Source organism: Theobroma umbraticum, unplaced genomic scaffold (genome assembly GCF_002168275.2).
Source record: "Theobroma umbraticum cultivar Fairchild unplaced genomic scaffold, ASM216827v3 scaffold_4.1, whole genome shotgun sequence".
Classification (NCBI taxonomy): domain Eukaryota; kingdom Viridiplantae; phylum Streptophyta; class Magnoliopsida; order Malvales; family Malvaceae; genus Theobroma; species Theobroma umbraticum.
In genome coordinates this window covers 6,085,293-6,097,654 of record NW_018397258.1, presented here as the reverse complement: position 1 = coordinate 6,097,654, position 12,362 = coordinate 6,085,293, and the positions used below count along the sequence as shown (strand labels likewise).

Genomic DNA, 12,362 nt, shown 5'->3' with positions numbered 1-12,362 from the left:
TATTGTGATTATATGAATATTATTTAATTATTAAATTATGAATTATCATTATTTGTTATGAATAAATTATTAAGAACGTCATGAAAAATGACAATATAAAATTGAAAATAATAATTTTGTATTAGAGTTTGTTTCATACAACGATACACTCAAAGTAAAAATCACATTATATAATTTTTTTTTATAATACGAAATCACTATATTAAAGCTTCTTGTTATATTAAGAAAAATTAGAGATGAAGTTTAAAGAGACATCAATTTTAAGAAGAAATAAGTAAAATTGGAGTTATATTTTACAAAAACTTCTTAATTGAATTATATATATAATTTTGACGTATAAGTAGATTATTAATTTATATATCAAGTAAGGCCTATATATGTATTTTTTATAAATATATTATTTTATAAATTTAATGATTTATTAATTTATTACGTTAGTCTCAAGTTGAGACCAACTAAAAATATTACTTAATTAAGATTATTAATTTATTGAGTATTAATTTATAGAGATTTTATTGTATACAATTAAGTGTCTCAAACTCTATTCATTGTAATATATATAAATGTATAGATGTTCAAAAAGATTTTGACGGATGGAAACAGTTATGTTTTTAAATTATTATTTTAATCAATAAAATTTATTTAAATTGTAAATATATCATATTCTTTAATTGTATTTTTTAATTACACCAAATGATTGTCATTAAAAATAGTTTTTATTATAAATATTCAATGAAATTTATTCAATTTGTAAATAAGAAATTTAATTTTATCGAATAATTTTCATTTAAAAAATATTTTTTAAAATTTCAATAGTATTGAATAATTTATAAATTAACATTATTGAATTTTAATTATATATAATTAAAAATATTAATTATATTTTATTTATAATTATCTTCCAACTTATCTTTATTTATAAATAATTCATTTTACACTATAGAAATATTTGTATTATATGTAATTGTTATTTAAAAATAAATAAAATATAAGCACGCTGTGTCATGAACAGAAACTAAAGCTCAATCTCATACAATCTTAAACTCTGAAAATAAAATTTAAATAAATTTATAAATCACGAACTCATATTGTTAATTTAAAAAAATTAATTTTCACTTGATTGCATAGAAGATAAAAATTACTTGTATTTGATTTGGATATGAGTTATGATTATTATTAGCTTTTCATATATAAAGAAATTTATGTGGATTTTTAATTTAATGATTGAAGAGTTGTCCAAGGGAGATAAGCACTTTCCTTTTTCTTTGGCGTTTTCAGTTCATGATAACCAGATTGGGATAACTAAAACTAAAATCTCCTAGTATTATAAAAAATGTTTTAATATTTAAGAAAAAGAAAGAAAGAAGAGACCGACAGATGGGGCATGGACTGCAACCACGAAGAGATACTCATGTTTGGATTTGATAAATTTGGTGGCCATCTATCTTACGCCCTCAACCTACCTCCTTCTAATTGGCTCTTCCCAATCATTTGCAAGCCCAAGACAAGGTCTCTTCTCGTTCCGCACCACTTACTGATAATATCCCACCATCTGTCTGCAGGGTTTTGGGTCAATTCCATGGAACATAACATAACTAAAGTTAAATGGAACCTTCGTTTTCAGTGCCTACGTTACTTAAGTGTTGTGTCAGTTTCAAGGGAAAGCAATCAAATAAAACAAAATGGGCCGTGAATTTTTCTTGAAAGGAAAATTATATACCATCGTAAAAATGGTCAAGAAATGAATTACTTGACAATACCGCTTTTGGCAAGTCAATTCATACTGACTTTCCTTAATAAACATTAATCTTCTCAAAAAAAAAAAAAAAGTCCTACGGTTTCTCTTTCGGTTTTTAAGCCAGACAGGGCCTCCATTTCGTGTGTTTTTTATTTGGTCTGTAAGATCTGCCATTTTCAAAGTGTCTGCTTTTAAGTGATTAAGCTGCTTTTTTTTTTTTAAAAAAAAAAAACAGAGACAAAAGCAGGGGCGGTCACCATGGATGTTGTCAGTCAGTTGCAGAGACAGTTTATTGACTACTCTGCGTCTCTGCATCGTGAGGTCTATATCTTCTCTTTTATGTTTTTTGCTTTATTGGTTAGATTTTACAAAGGTTTTGATATTTTGAATCAAATCTCCCCCATGGGTTTGTTTCAAGCCTTTGATTCTTCTATGGAAAATATTTATAGGAAATAATCTTTTTCTATATGGAAAAAAAAAAGAAAAAAGCTTTTGTTATAATACCCAAATCTATTGAGTTCTTATCGGATTTGTTTTCCCCGGGAGAATAAATCTGTTGTCATGGGAAAAAGAAAACTTTGAGAATTTTTTGTTCTTTCATTTTATTAACTGAATCTTTTACCTTTCCGTTTTCTTTTTGGGGTATTTGGAGGTTTCCTAGTGATGGGCTGTTATTGGTTTTGAGCAGGGATTTGTGGATGATCAGTTTACTCAGCTCCAAAAGCTGCAAGATGAAAACAGCCCCGATTTTGTAGTTGAGGTTGCCTCTCTTTTCTTTGAAGATTGTGAGAAGCTTATTAACAATATGGCCAGAGCTTTGTAAGTGATTTACTGTCTTTGTGTTCCTTTCTCACAATCTTTGATTTCTCATGCAAAGTCTGTTTTTTTCTTTTCAAGATGCTTTTAATCTTCTTTTTGGGCTTTTGAAGAATGAAATAGCTTCGTCTGTTAAATAAACTGATAGTTAGTATCTGGGGTTTTGTTTCCCTATTTCTTCAGAGAGCAACAACAAGGTGTGGATTTTAAGCAAGTAGATGCTAGCGTCCATCAGCTAAAGGGTAGTAGTTCCAGGTATTCATAGACAGTTCCCCTTGATTTTTTTAACTGACTTGCTACCATTTAATTGGTATATTCAATCTCCAGTGTTCCAATGAACTAAATTTATCATTGTAGAGCATCAATAATGATGCCCTCAAAGATCAATCTATTGTTTTTTCTATGCATCTTGTAGAGATTTCGTATATGCTGATTAGCTTGTAAGTTTCTTATGAGTGTTTCTGTTTCCATGGTAACAGCATAGGTGCAATGAGAGTTAAAAATGTATGCATTAACTTTCGAAGTTTTTGTGAGGCCCAAAACCGTGAAGGGTGAGTTCTGCTTCCCATTTATATCATTTTTTTTTATTACAATTATTTTTTTATAATCTCATGTAATGCTCAATTAACTCAATTGGCCACCCTCTGAACTTGAAATTTCTCAATAAAAGGCCCTAATAACATATTCATATGTTATTGTCGCTTGTGTGCTGCTTTGGTTATACTAAAAGAGTAGAAAACTTCAGGAAAAAAAAAAATCTGAGGGCAATATGATTATACTAATGAATTGAAAATTTTTGTTAAAAAATTTGTTGGCTCTATGTAAATTAGTTCGTTAAACCTATAATTCTAGAGAGCTTTTCTCTTCCCTTTAGCTCACGCAGTCTTTGAATTCTTCAGTCTAGAATTAAGGGTTAATAATCTTGCTTACAGTACTGTTATTAGTCACTTTTGCACATCCTGCTCATGTTAATAAGATGTTTGTCTGTATATAGTGAAGATAACATCTCTTGATCAGTTTTTTTGAGAACCACATGCTGTAACTTTTATGCATGGGTAGAAGGCTTCTAAGAGCAAAAGGTTAATATAGCATCATATTGGTCTTTTTAAGAGAGACACAGTCACATCTTTATGTGCACTATGAATGCGTCAAAGAGCAATACACATGAAAATGGATATTTCTTTAGACTCCATGAGGAGAATAACCACTAGTTGTAGTGGGATTCGATGAATTTATCCATGAAAGGTCCACTTTATGTAACGCAATGACAAACTTTTATTAGGAACAATAACAAGAAGAGGAATATGATAAATTTCATTTGATTCAACCATTAGAGCTTCATTCGTGGGAGAGATAGAGCCACTGCTCTCTTGAACTCAGCTCCAGAAACTAGAATGAAAAACTAATATTTAGGCACCTAAAGCTAATTATACTTATGTTAATACCATTTACGTAAATCAATTTATCAATTAAATGGATGGATTAGATGGTAGTTTGGTCAGGAGGCATTTTCTTCATCAGTCTGTACATGCAATCATAACCGGGGCACTTAGGAAGATTAAAAAAGCATGGGTGTGAGCAAGAATTGTAATTTGCTCCTTGAAGAGGGGCACCATTTTCATGAAAAGCTTAAGCTCCCAATGCTAGGATGAGAGCCAGTGAAGTCATTCCATGCACTGTTGTCAAGTGCAAAGAGCATTTCCTTTTGCTTAACCAAGTACTTCACTTCCATTAATCATGACATTTGGCTGAATCATAATTTAGTCGTTTTAAATTGTTGGTCTAGAGAGATTTTGGTCGAGGAAACTCTGCAAGTGAGTGTGCATGCATTTGACAAGTTGTTCTCAATTTTCTGATGGATAAAATTAAATTCAACAAGTTTTCTGGAACTTCAATTAATTAAACACACTAATTTGCTTGTTGTCACACCTTATGCCAGTTCTAATATGAAAGGAAGATGATACCTTTTATGCATCTTTTCTTCTTACTCTCTTACAATGAAGGGAGTGAAGGGTTGTAAAAGAATCTGATTTATTTCATAATGTTGGGACAGGTGTTTGAGATGCCTGCAACAGGTTACTCATGAATACTCCCTGCTGAAGAGCAAGCTTCAAACTTTATTTAGGGTAAGTGTAAGAAACTGAGGCTAATAGAAACTACTTTCTTGCTGCATGGCTTTGATCATCTAAGAAGAGATTTTCATTTTGTTAATGCTTGTATTCCACTGGGAAAAAGTCCATGTGTGCTTAGTTGTTCAAGTTGAGTTTATCAGTTTCTACCTCCAACAGTAGTTTTAACTTAGATTGTGCCTTTTGGGTCTTTCAGCTGGAGCAACAGCTCCTTGCAGCAGGTGGATCAATTAAATAACATCCATGTCATCCTCTGGTCGAACAAAGGGATAGTGAATAGTTGATGTTGCAGATACTTTTTTCTTATGAGGTTTTGTAGTTTTAAATTGTAACTATGCTAAAGTATTGAAGGATTTTGCTTAGATCTGTGTCTAAAGCCTGTATGAGGAAGGGTGATGCTGTGAATAAAAGATTTTAGCTTTCTGCTGCGTAATCATATACATGGTACTTTTCTTTGTTGTTTAATGTTGAGAATTTTCATGTTAATCTGATCAAACACTGAAGGGTGTTTTTTATTTAGTATTTGTTTATTATTTTTATTGAAGCACATCTTTGCTTTACATAACTAAGTTGTATGGATGACTGCAGATGGCTGATGTTTAGGGTTAGTGTAGAGTAATGGTAGTAGAACCAAAAATTTTGCATGTAGGGCACCCTTAGAATGAAAGTTGGTGAACTTGTTATTGTCTGTATGCTGGTCATAGTGAACGCTGCTAATTCTTAAGTCAACTATTGGGAAATGAATGCAGATGCAGCCGTCAATGATGGCAGTTGACTGTGTTCTTCTGTCCTTGGTAGGCTTAGGTAATCGGAGTGTGGTCTGATAATTTCTGAAGAAAATGTGATCCAGATTCCAGAGGCAGTACAAGCAGTTGAAGCATATAACTCACTACTTACCAAGGACAGTCGCATGTACCAGTCCAATGGCGATGTTTCTCCATTGGTCAATCTCTTGACATTTCTTCTTATGGGATTGGCACTACTCAGTTCAGCTTGCCATTGTCTGCTGAACTATATGAGCATAAATTATTGAAAGCCATAGCCTGATGCCCTGATTATCTTTCCGTCTCCTGTTAATAATTTATTTACTCTTTTCGTTGGAGTTCAGCTTTCTTCATTGGTTCTTCCTATTAGTGCATTCCCTTGGCCGCTGACTGCAGCTTTCGTTTTTTCCCCTTCAGTTTGTAAGTCAGAAGAGAAAAGAGAATCAGACTTTGAAACTTAACCTCCAGTAGGAATCTATAGCAGCAAATCAAGGGGAAAAACCCCAAAGAAAGGGGATGATAATCGCTGGACCAAACCCAGGTTTGTTGAGATTCAAACAGTGGGTGAAGGAGGTGTGATTCATTTTGAAAGGATTACACATTGAAAGCTGATCGAAAGTCTAATAGTCAGTAAAGTTGTTTTATGGTTAAACTAAGAACCTAATCTCATACTCATCTAAGCCAGTGATCTGGTTCCAACTGGGTAGCCTCAGAGATGAAATATCACTTGGAAAATCAGAGATCAGGCTAATGTTGACTTGAATTTTGCAGACCGATCAAAAGCCAATACGTTAACGTTAAGCAAGGTTTCCCACGACTCATGTTTGTAGGACAAAAAAAAAAAAGGAAAAAACAAACAGTTAAGGTGAGAGGGACATGTATCTTGACATCCTAGGCAAAATCAATGTAGTATGTCCGAAAGTGTTGTTGGGACATTTACTGCCTTGAGCTGGAAGGAATATATTGTTTTGGTCATGCTTGGAGAATAAAATTGTATTATTGCTTTTGTCATTAATTGAATGATTCATGACCCACAAAATATCAATTATGTATTGATCTAAAACATTGGATTTGGCTATCAATCAATCAACATACATGATCTGCTAGCTACTCAGCCTCCTCCCCCATCAGCTGGCGGCATCATCACCCCTTGAGCTTCCTCTTTCAATTGAGATTTGGTATTCAGGAAAAGGGAAGGTAATTAATCGAAGGCGACATTTGATTTGGGTTGGAGTGTTAGTTACTCAATTCAGTAACCTACCATTACTGCCATAATTGACCTCTCTAGATACGAACAATGATATAAAGAGAAGTAGGGGGATGGATGTTCTTTTGTAAAAATAGGGGAGGCAAATGCTATAGCAATAACTAGAGACGTAAAGTGTGTGCAAAAGGGAAGGTGTGGGATATAATGAAAGGGTGTAGCTGGATGACAGGGACGGTACCAGAGAGTTATGTGAATGTGCACGAGGAAGTCTGCAACTGCAAGAGTGGCTCTGCCTGGCTTGCCTGTCTTCAGCTATCCAAAGACCCTTTTTTGGTCACATAAGGTTTCCGACCGCATAATGCAAAATGGAATACCATGTACTAGACATGCACATGATGAATGATGTGCCAGTATTTTTGGTTGTTGGGTTTGGTGCGTTCCCTGCACGCATCCCCATTCAAAATTAAAAGCATCGTGGGACCAAATGAAGTTGAGGGAGTTGGGGTTGCAGCAGCTTATAAGCTGACGAGAGTTTAAAGCAAGGTGTTTTCCCTTGCTTGATGCTTACTGGGGACATGGTTTTGAGTCTTGTTCCCTGCAAAATCTCACAAACTTTACCTTTCACTTAAATGCTTTGGTTGTGCTGTTTATTTCCCATATCTTCTTTACTCACCATTGGAGATTAGACATTATTTATTTGCTTGTTTTGCTGTCACTACATTTCATTTCCTTTGTGAATTTGGATTTTCCTTGGAGGGTTTAATGCTCATTATGGAATTTCTTTATTGGCAATCTCCGTAGGTTAATTTTCACTTAACTTCAACTGATCAGTTTGAAACGATGGAAGCAAAATATTGAATGGATTTATCTTAAAGGATGACTAGGATTCCTAGTTTAGCAGCAAAACCATCGAGACTTCAGTTCTTACAATAGAATGCGAGTGAAGGGTTCTTTATATAAGAATAAAATCAAGCAACGTTACACTGTAATAATGATATTTTATCAAATTATCATTAAATGATATCCCGAAAGTGCATAACCAAGGCAATTATCATTGTATGAGTGGAAAATATATTCACCTAGCTTGGAGGTCGTTTCATACTTGTTGGGATGTATTCTGATATACTACCATGCCATTTATTTTATATTTTGATCCACTAAACTGAGTTGTATCTGCTGCTGCAGACTAGAAACCAAAGTCATTTACTAGATGATAATGTTTATTGTTCCGAAAAGAAGTTCTATTGCCTTCTGCTCTATATGCCAAGTCATTCCAGCAAGAACCCAGACCCCAACAAGGGTATTGCAGGGAAGGCCCTTTGCTAGGAAATTGTATCTTAAACTTTCACCATGTTGTTTGACTCCCAAGTCTCCCAATTACCCCATCTGGAGTGCATTGCATCGCCCAGTTTCGTTTGTTATTCCTTTGGGACCAAGAAACGTCTTTGGCACATGAGAATGTCAAATTTTATTTTTAATTAAACTTTTAACCAATTTCTGTTATTGTATTCAAATATGTGATTTATTGATTAATGTATAAACTTTTATCTAAAGAATAAGATTCGAATCCGTTTTTCACAATTAACCAAAAAAATCAGCTTTCTGCTGTGTTCTATGATCTAAAAAATGCAGCATTGCATTGCTGCCTGTGGCTTTGATAGCTTTATAACACTATTTGAGACCAACATGACAAATCAAAATTTCACCTAAAAAGGACAACTCGAATTAGTTATTAACACTGTCGCTATTAAAGAGCATTTATTCAAAATAATTACGCTAATCTGATGGAGATGCACGGATATTAGAGAAAAGGAACGGGTTAGCTGCTAACCCATATTCTGCAGATGGGCAAACGACAACAGGCAATTGGCAGACAAGCTTTTTTTTCTTTTTTCGTTTTTTATGCCACTTCACTTATTGATGACGTGTCATCTCTTAGCTGGATATTGCCACTCTGTCCTCGTGGTCTTCCCTAATTGCTACCTTCCTTGGGATCACCCGTACTAGTCACGTGATCCCTGCCTCGAACGACCGCCCCTACCTGCTGACCTGTCTCCCGAACCTAGCCCTTGCCTTCCACGTAGGTTCGGACAACCGTTTGTCCCCGAACCTATCACTAATAAAGAAACAAAACCAGGAATAGTTAAAAAATAATAAACAACAAAAACAGACTAATAAAATATAGTAAAAACGGAAAACATACATTCACCTATTCACGCCCTTTCCAGTAGCCAGTTTTATTCATGAGTGTTAAGAAGTAAGCCGTCAATGCTCAGCGTCTTCTCTTAGAAGCCAAAATGATGAAAAAGTAAACCCCCCTCTCATCAAGAAGAGAAAGCAGAGTAGCAAGCAAGATATAAAGAAGAAGATTCAGAAGCAAGAATCAAAGAACAAAAAATAAGTCTTCTGTCTCTCTCTCTCTCTCTCTCTCTTTCTCTCTGGTCTTTTGCTTCTTTTGCAAGCTAATCTTTTGTTTGTTTTTTTAATTTTATTTCTCTTTCTATAATCTTTGATGCTGATAGTTTCGCCATTAAAAGCTCTCACGGTTGTGTCCCACGAGAAACCGGTAGTCTTCTCTCACGAAAAAGCCATCGTCGCCAACCCAAAAGCCTTCCTTTTTTCTTGTTATATTAACCACTCTCGACTCCACTCTTCTTTGCTTCACTGCAAACCTCGGTCTTTCTTTTTCCAATGGGAAAGCAAGGAAGAATGAGAGTGGCTTCTTATGCTCTGTTTTTAGTTGTTCTGCTTCAGTGTAGATTCTTGGCTTTTGCAATTTTAGACCCACTTGATTTTTTAGCTTTACAATCCATTAGAAAGTCTCTCACTGACTTGCCAGGCTCCAATTTTTTTGCTTCCTGGGACTTCACCGCCGATCCTTGTAACTTCGCCGGAGTTTACTGCGAGGCAGACAAAGTAATAGCTCTTAATCTGGGTGACCCGCGTGCTGGTTCGCCTGGTTTAACCGGAAGGATAGACCCGGCTATTGGCAAACTATCTGCTCTCGCGGAGTTATCAATTGTTCCGGGTCGGATCTATGGGTCGTTGCCGCAGTCAGTCTCGCAATTGAAAGACCTTCGGTTTCTCGCGATCAGCAGGAATTTCATCTCCGGGGATATTCCGGCCACTCTCGGCCAATTGAGAAGTCTTAAAACGCTTGATCTCAGCTACAATCAGCTGACCGGAAAAATCTCTCCCTCCATTGGAACCTTGCCTGAGCTCACCAATGTCATTCTCTGCCATAACCACCTCTCCGGTTCGGTCCCTCCGTTTCTCTCCCGAACCTTAACACGGCTCGACCTTAAACACAATGCTCTCTCCGGCTCGCTCGCTCCAGACTCCCTCCCTCCTTCTCTCCAGTCCCTCTCTGTCTCCTGGAACCAGCTTACTGGACCGGTAGACAGGCTTCTATCCAGGCTCGACCAGTTAAACTACCTAGACTTGAGTTTGAACCAGTTCACCGGTCCCATCCCTGGACGGCTGTTCTCATTTCCGATTACAAACCTTCAGTTAGAAAGAAACTTGTTTACGGGTCCAGTCCAACCGGTTGATCAAGTGACAATCTCGACCGTTGATCTGAGCCACAACGGGCTGTCGGGTCAGATATCACCTATGTTCTCGACCGTACAGAACCTGTACTTGAATAACAACCGGTTCACTGGTCAGGTCCCAGCCAGCTTCGTGGACAGGTTATTATCTGCCAGCATACAAATACTTTATTTGCAGCATAATTTTTTGACCGGGATCGAGATTAATCCAACGGCCGAGATTCCTCTAAGCAGTTCGCTGTGTCTACAGTATAATTGCATGGTTCCGCCCGTACAGACGCCGTGCCCATTGAAGGCTGGAAAAGAGAAGACTAGGCCTACTGGCCAGTGTAACGAATGGAAAGGGTAGATCCGTAATTTTATGGCCTTGTGAGGGGCCACTTTGGGAAAAAATATATATAAATTTATACAAAAACTAAGATTTGTCCATTCATTTGTTTATTTTTGTGGTTGATATTTTGAGGGTAAATGGGGAAATAAGAGTGTTTGTGGATACTCTAGATAAATTGTAATGTGTAACTCTTTACTATCTTGCGGATTATGATGTTCCTAATGACCATAATATATTTATGTTTGGGATAAGAACTGTTAGGGATGGTTGTAATGTAAATTTGGTGTATGCCATTAGTGGTGCTCTTTCTTAGTTACCAATAAGTTTTCATTTACTTCATATTCCTTCTGAATTGCACTTTGGCATTCAGTGAACAAACCAGAATCAACATGATGTTATGTATGCAATATTTTTAAGTTGGAAAATGTTTATACTAAAATTCTACTTATGATGCATATATCATTTGGATCATCCTCTTAGCAGGTACATTACTAAGAAAAAAAAAGGACAGATTCAATAAGGTTGTTGCATTGTCCATCACTTTGGGTTTAGGACATTAGTGTCTGACAATTACAATGCTAACATGTTCCACAATTTTCTAGGATTGATGTGAATATGATTGGTGAGGTCCGTGCAAGTCATCATTTACCAGAGATTGGTTTTCTTTGAAACTGGGAACCACTCTTCCATGTTCCACGTTCGGGGTCTTCCGCCACCAGGAATTGGCGCTTTTGATTGCTAGTTGAGTTGTTGTCAAGGTTTTGATCATATGCATTTGTTTCTTGTTTTGTTTTCTTTTGAGAAGGGACGTGTCGGGTAGAAATCATTGCTTCTTACTTCCTAGCTTTTGCAGCTTTCCATTTGCACGGGCCTGTGAAATGACAAAAACCAATATCGTCTCCTTTTTCACAAGCCCTTTGTGCATGCCTCCAACACCACCAGCCATGCTCTTAAGATCTTAAATCATTCAATGTTAACCCATGCTGGAAACCCCCATACCCTTTGGCATAGGGATTAAAACCATGTAAAATCATTCATAATCACCATTTCTCAGCGAGGGATAGTGGTCCTACTTGGTTTAGTTGTACATATCTCCTCTTCGTAATGGGAAAAAAAGAATCAAAAGAAAAATCTAATCCAATCTCCTCCACCATTTTCTCTTTGCTAAGTGCCTTGGGCAAGTGGGCATGGACAAATGAGAAAAATGAGATTAGGTGTGATTGGGACTTGAAGGTAACATTATACTGATAAAACAGTTTTGAGGGCACATCGAGTAGAGCAGAGATTAGTGGTTAAAACTCATTTTTAACCCATTTGTTCTGTAGGGTAGTTGGGGGCGGTTCTGGTTGGCAATTGGCAAACGCTCAGAAAAGTTACCCCACATTTTCCATGACATACTGGCAAGTCAAATGCTACTACCAATTTCCCTTTTCATTTCTTTTGCCCTGTGGGCTCACTATGTGTTATCAATTGCTTAATCAGATCGGTTGTTTATGAATAATGTGAGAATTAAAAACCCGGCAAATTCACTGTAGAGATTGTCATTACGTAGATGCTGGACCATCACATTTACCTAAAAGGCAATGACAGAATGGAAGACTCGGAAAAATTGGGTGTGGACTGTGGAGTTGGTGAGATTGAGATTGATTTTTTATCCCAAAAGAAAATGAAAAAAAAATAAAAAAAGATAGAAAGATTATATATTCTGTTGCTCTTTAACTAGTATGTAGGCCTTGACTTACCTTCTCATAGATAATTTTTGTCAAACTGATTAAGTAGGGGCCCTCATATGCTTTGTAATTATCAAGTGAAACAACTATTTTGATTAT

The 12,362-nt window shown here is 36.0% G+C and overlaps 2 protein-coding genes across 3 annotated transcripts; both read left to right on the top strand.

Annotated features, from left to right (window-relative positions):
- The first annotated feature begins 1,698 nt into the window (after positions 1-1,698).
- LOC110413392 (histidine-containing phosphotransfer protein 5) lies at positions 1,699-5,202 on the top strand. Of its 2 annotated transcripts, XM_021424169.2 has the most exons (6): positions 1,705-2,059; positions 2,427-2,557; positions 2,738-2,809; positions 3,034-3,105; positions 4,608-4,680; positions 4,880-5,202. In XM_021424169.2, the coding sequence occupies exons 1-6, from the start codon at positions 1,997-1,999 to the stop codon at positions 4,919-4,921; spliced, it is 453 nt and encodes a 150-aa protein (XP_021279844.1). In that variant the 5' UTR covers positions 1,705-1,996; the 3' UTR covers positions 4,922-5,202. The 2 variants fall into 2 exon arrangements, with proteins under 2 accessions (XP_089639233.1, XP_021279844.1); XM_089783107.1 differs by lacking the exons at positions 4,608-4,680; positions 4,880-5,202 and having other exon boundaries at positions 1,699-2,059; positions 3,034-3,109.
- A 3,656-nt stretch (positions 5,203-8,858) lies between these two features.
- On the top strand, positions 8,859-10,685 carry LOC110413739 (Leucine-rich repeat (LRR) family protein). Its single transcript, XM_021424681.2, has one exon. The coding sequence runs from the start codon at positions 9,346-9,348 to the stop codon at positions 10,549-10,551; it is 1,206 nt and encodes a 401-aa protein (XP_021280356.1). The 5' UTR covers positions 8,859-9,345; the 3' UTR covers positions 10,552-10,685.
- Positions 10,686-12,362: the final 1,677 nt, after the last annotated feature.

Bases quoted from the DNA above. Each gene is read 5' to 3' on its own strand.
- LOC110413739 (XM_021424681.2), top strand. From the start codon at position 9,346: ATGGGAAAGCAAGGAAGAATGAGAGTGGCTTCTTATGCTCTGTTTTTA.
- LOC110413392 (XM_021424169.2), top strand. From the start codon at position 1,997: ATGGATGTTGTCAGTCAGTTGCAGAGACAGTTTATTGACTACTCTGCG. The intron at 2,558-2,737 runs GTAAGTGATTTA...CTATTTCTTCAG, and splicing joins AACAATATGGCCAGAGCTTT to AGAGCAACAACAAGGTGTGG. The intron at 2,810-3,033 runs GTATTCATAGAC...CCATGGTAACAG, and splicing joins CTAAAGGGTAGTAGTTCCAG to CATAGGTGCAATGAGAGTTA.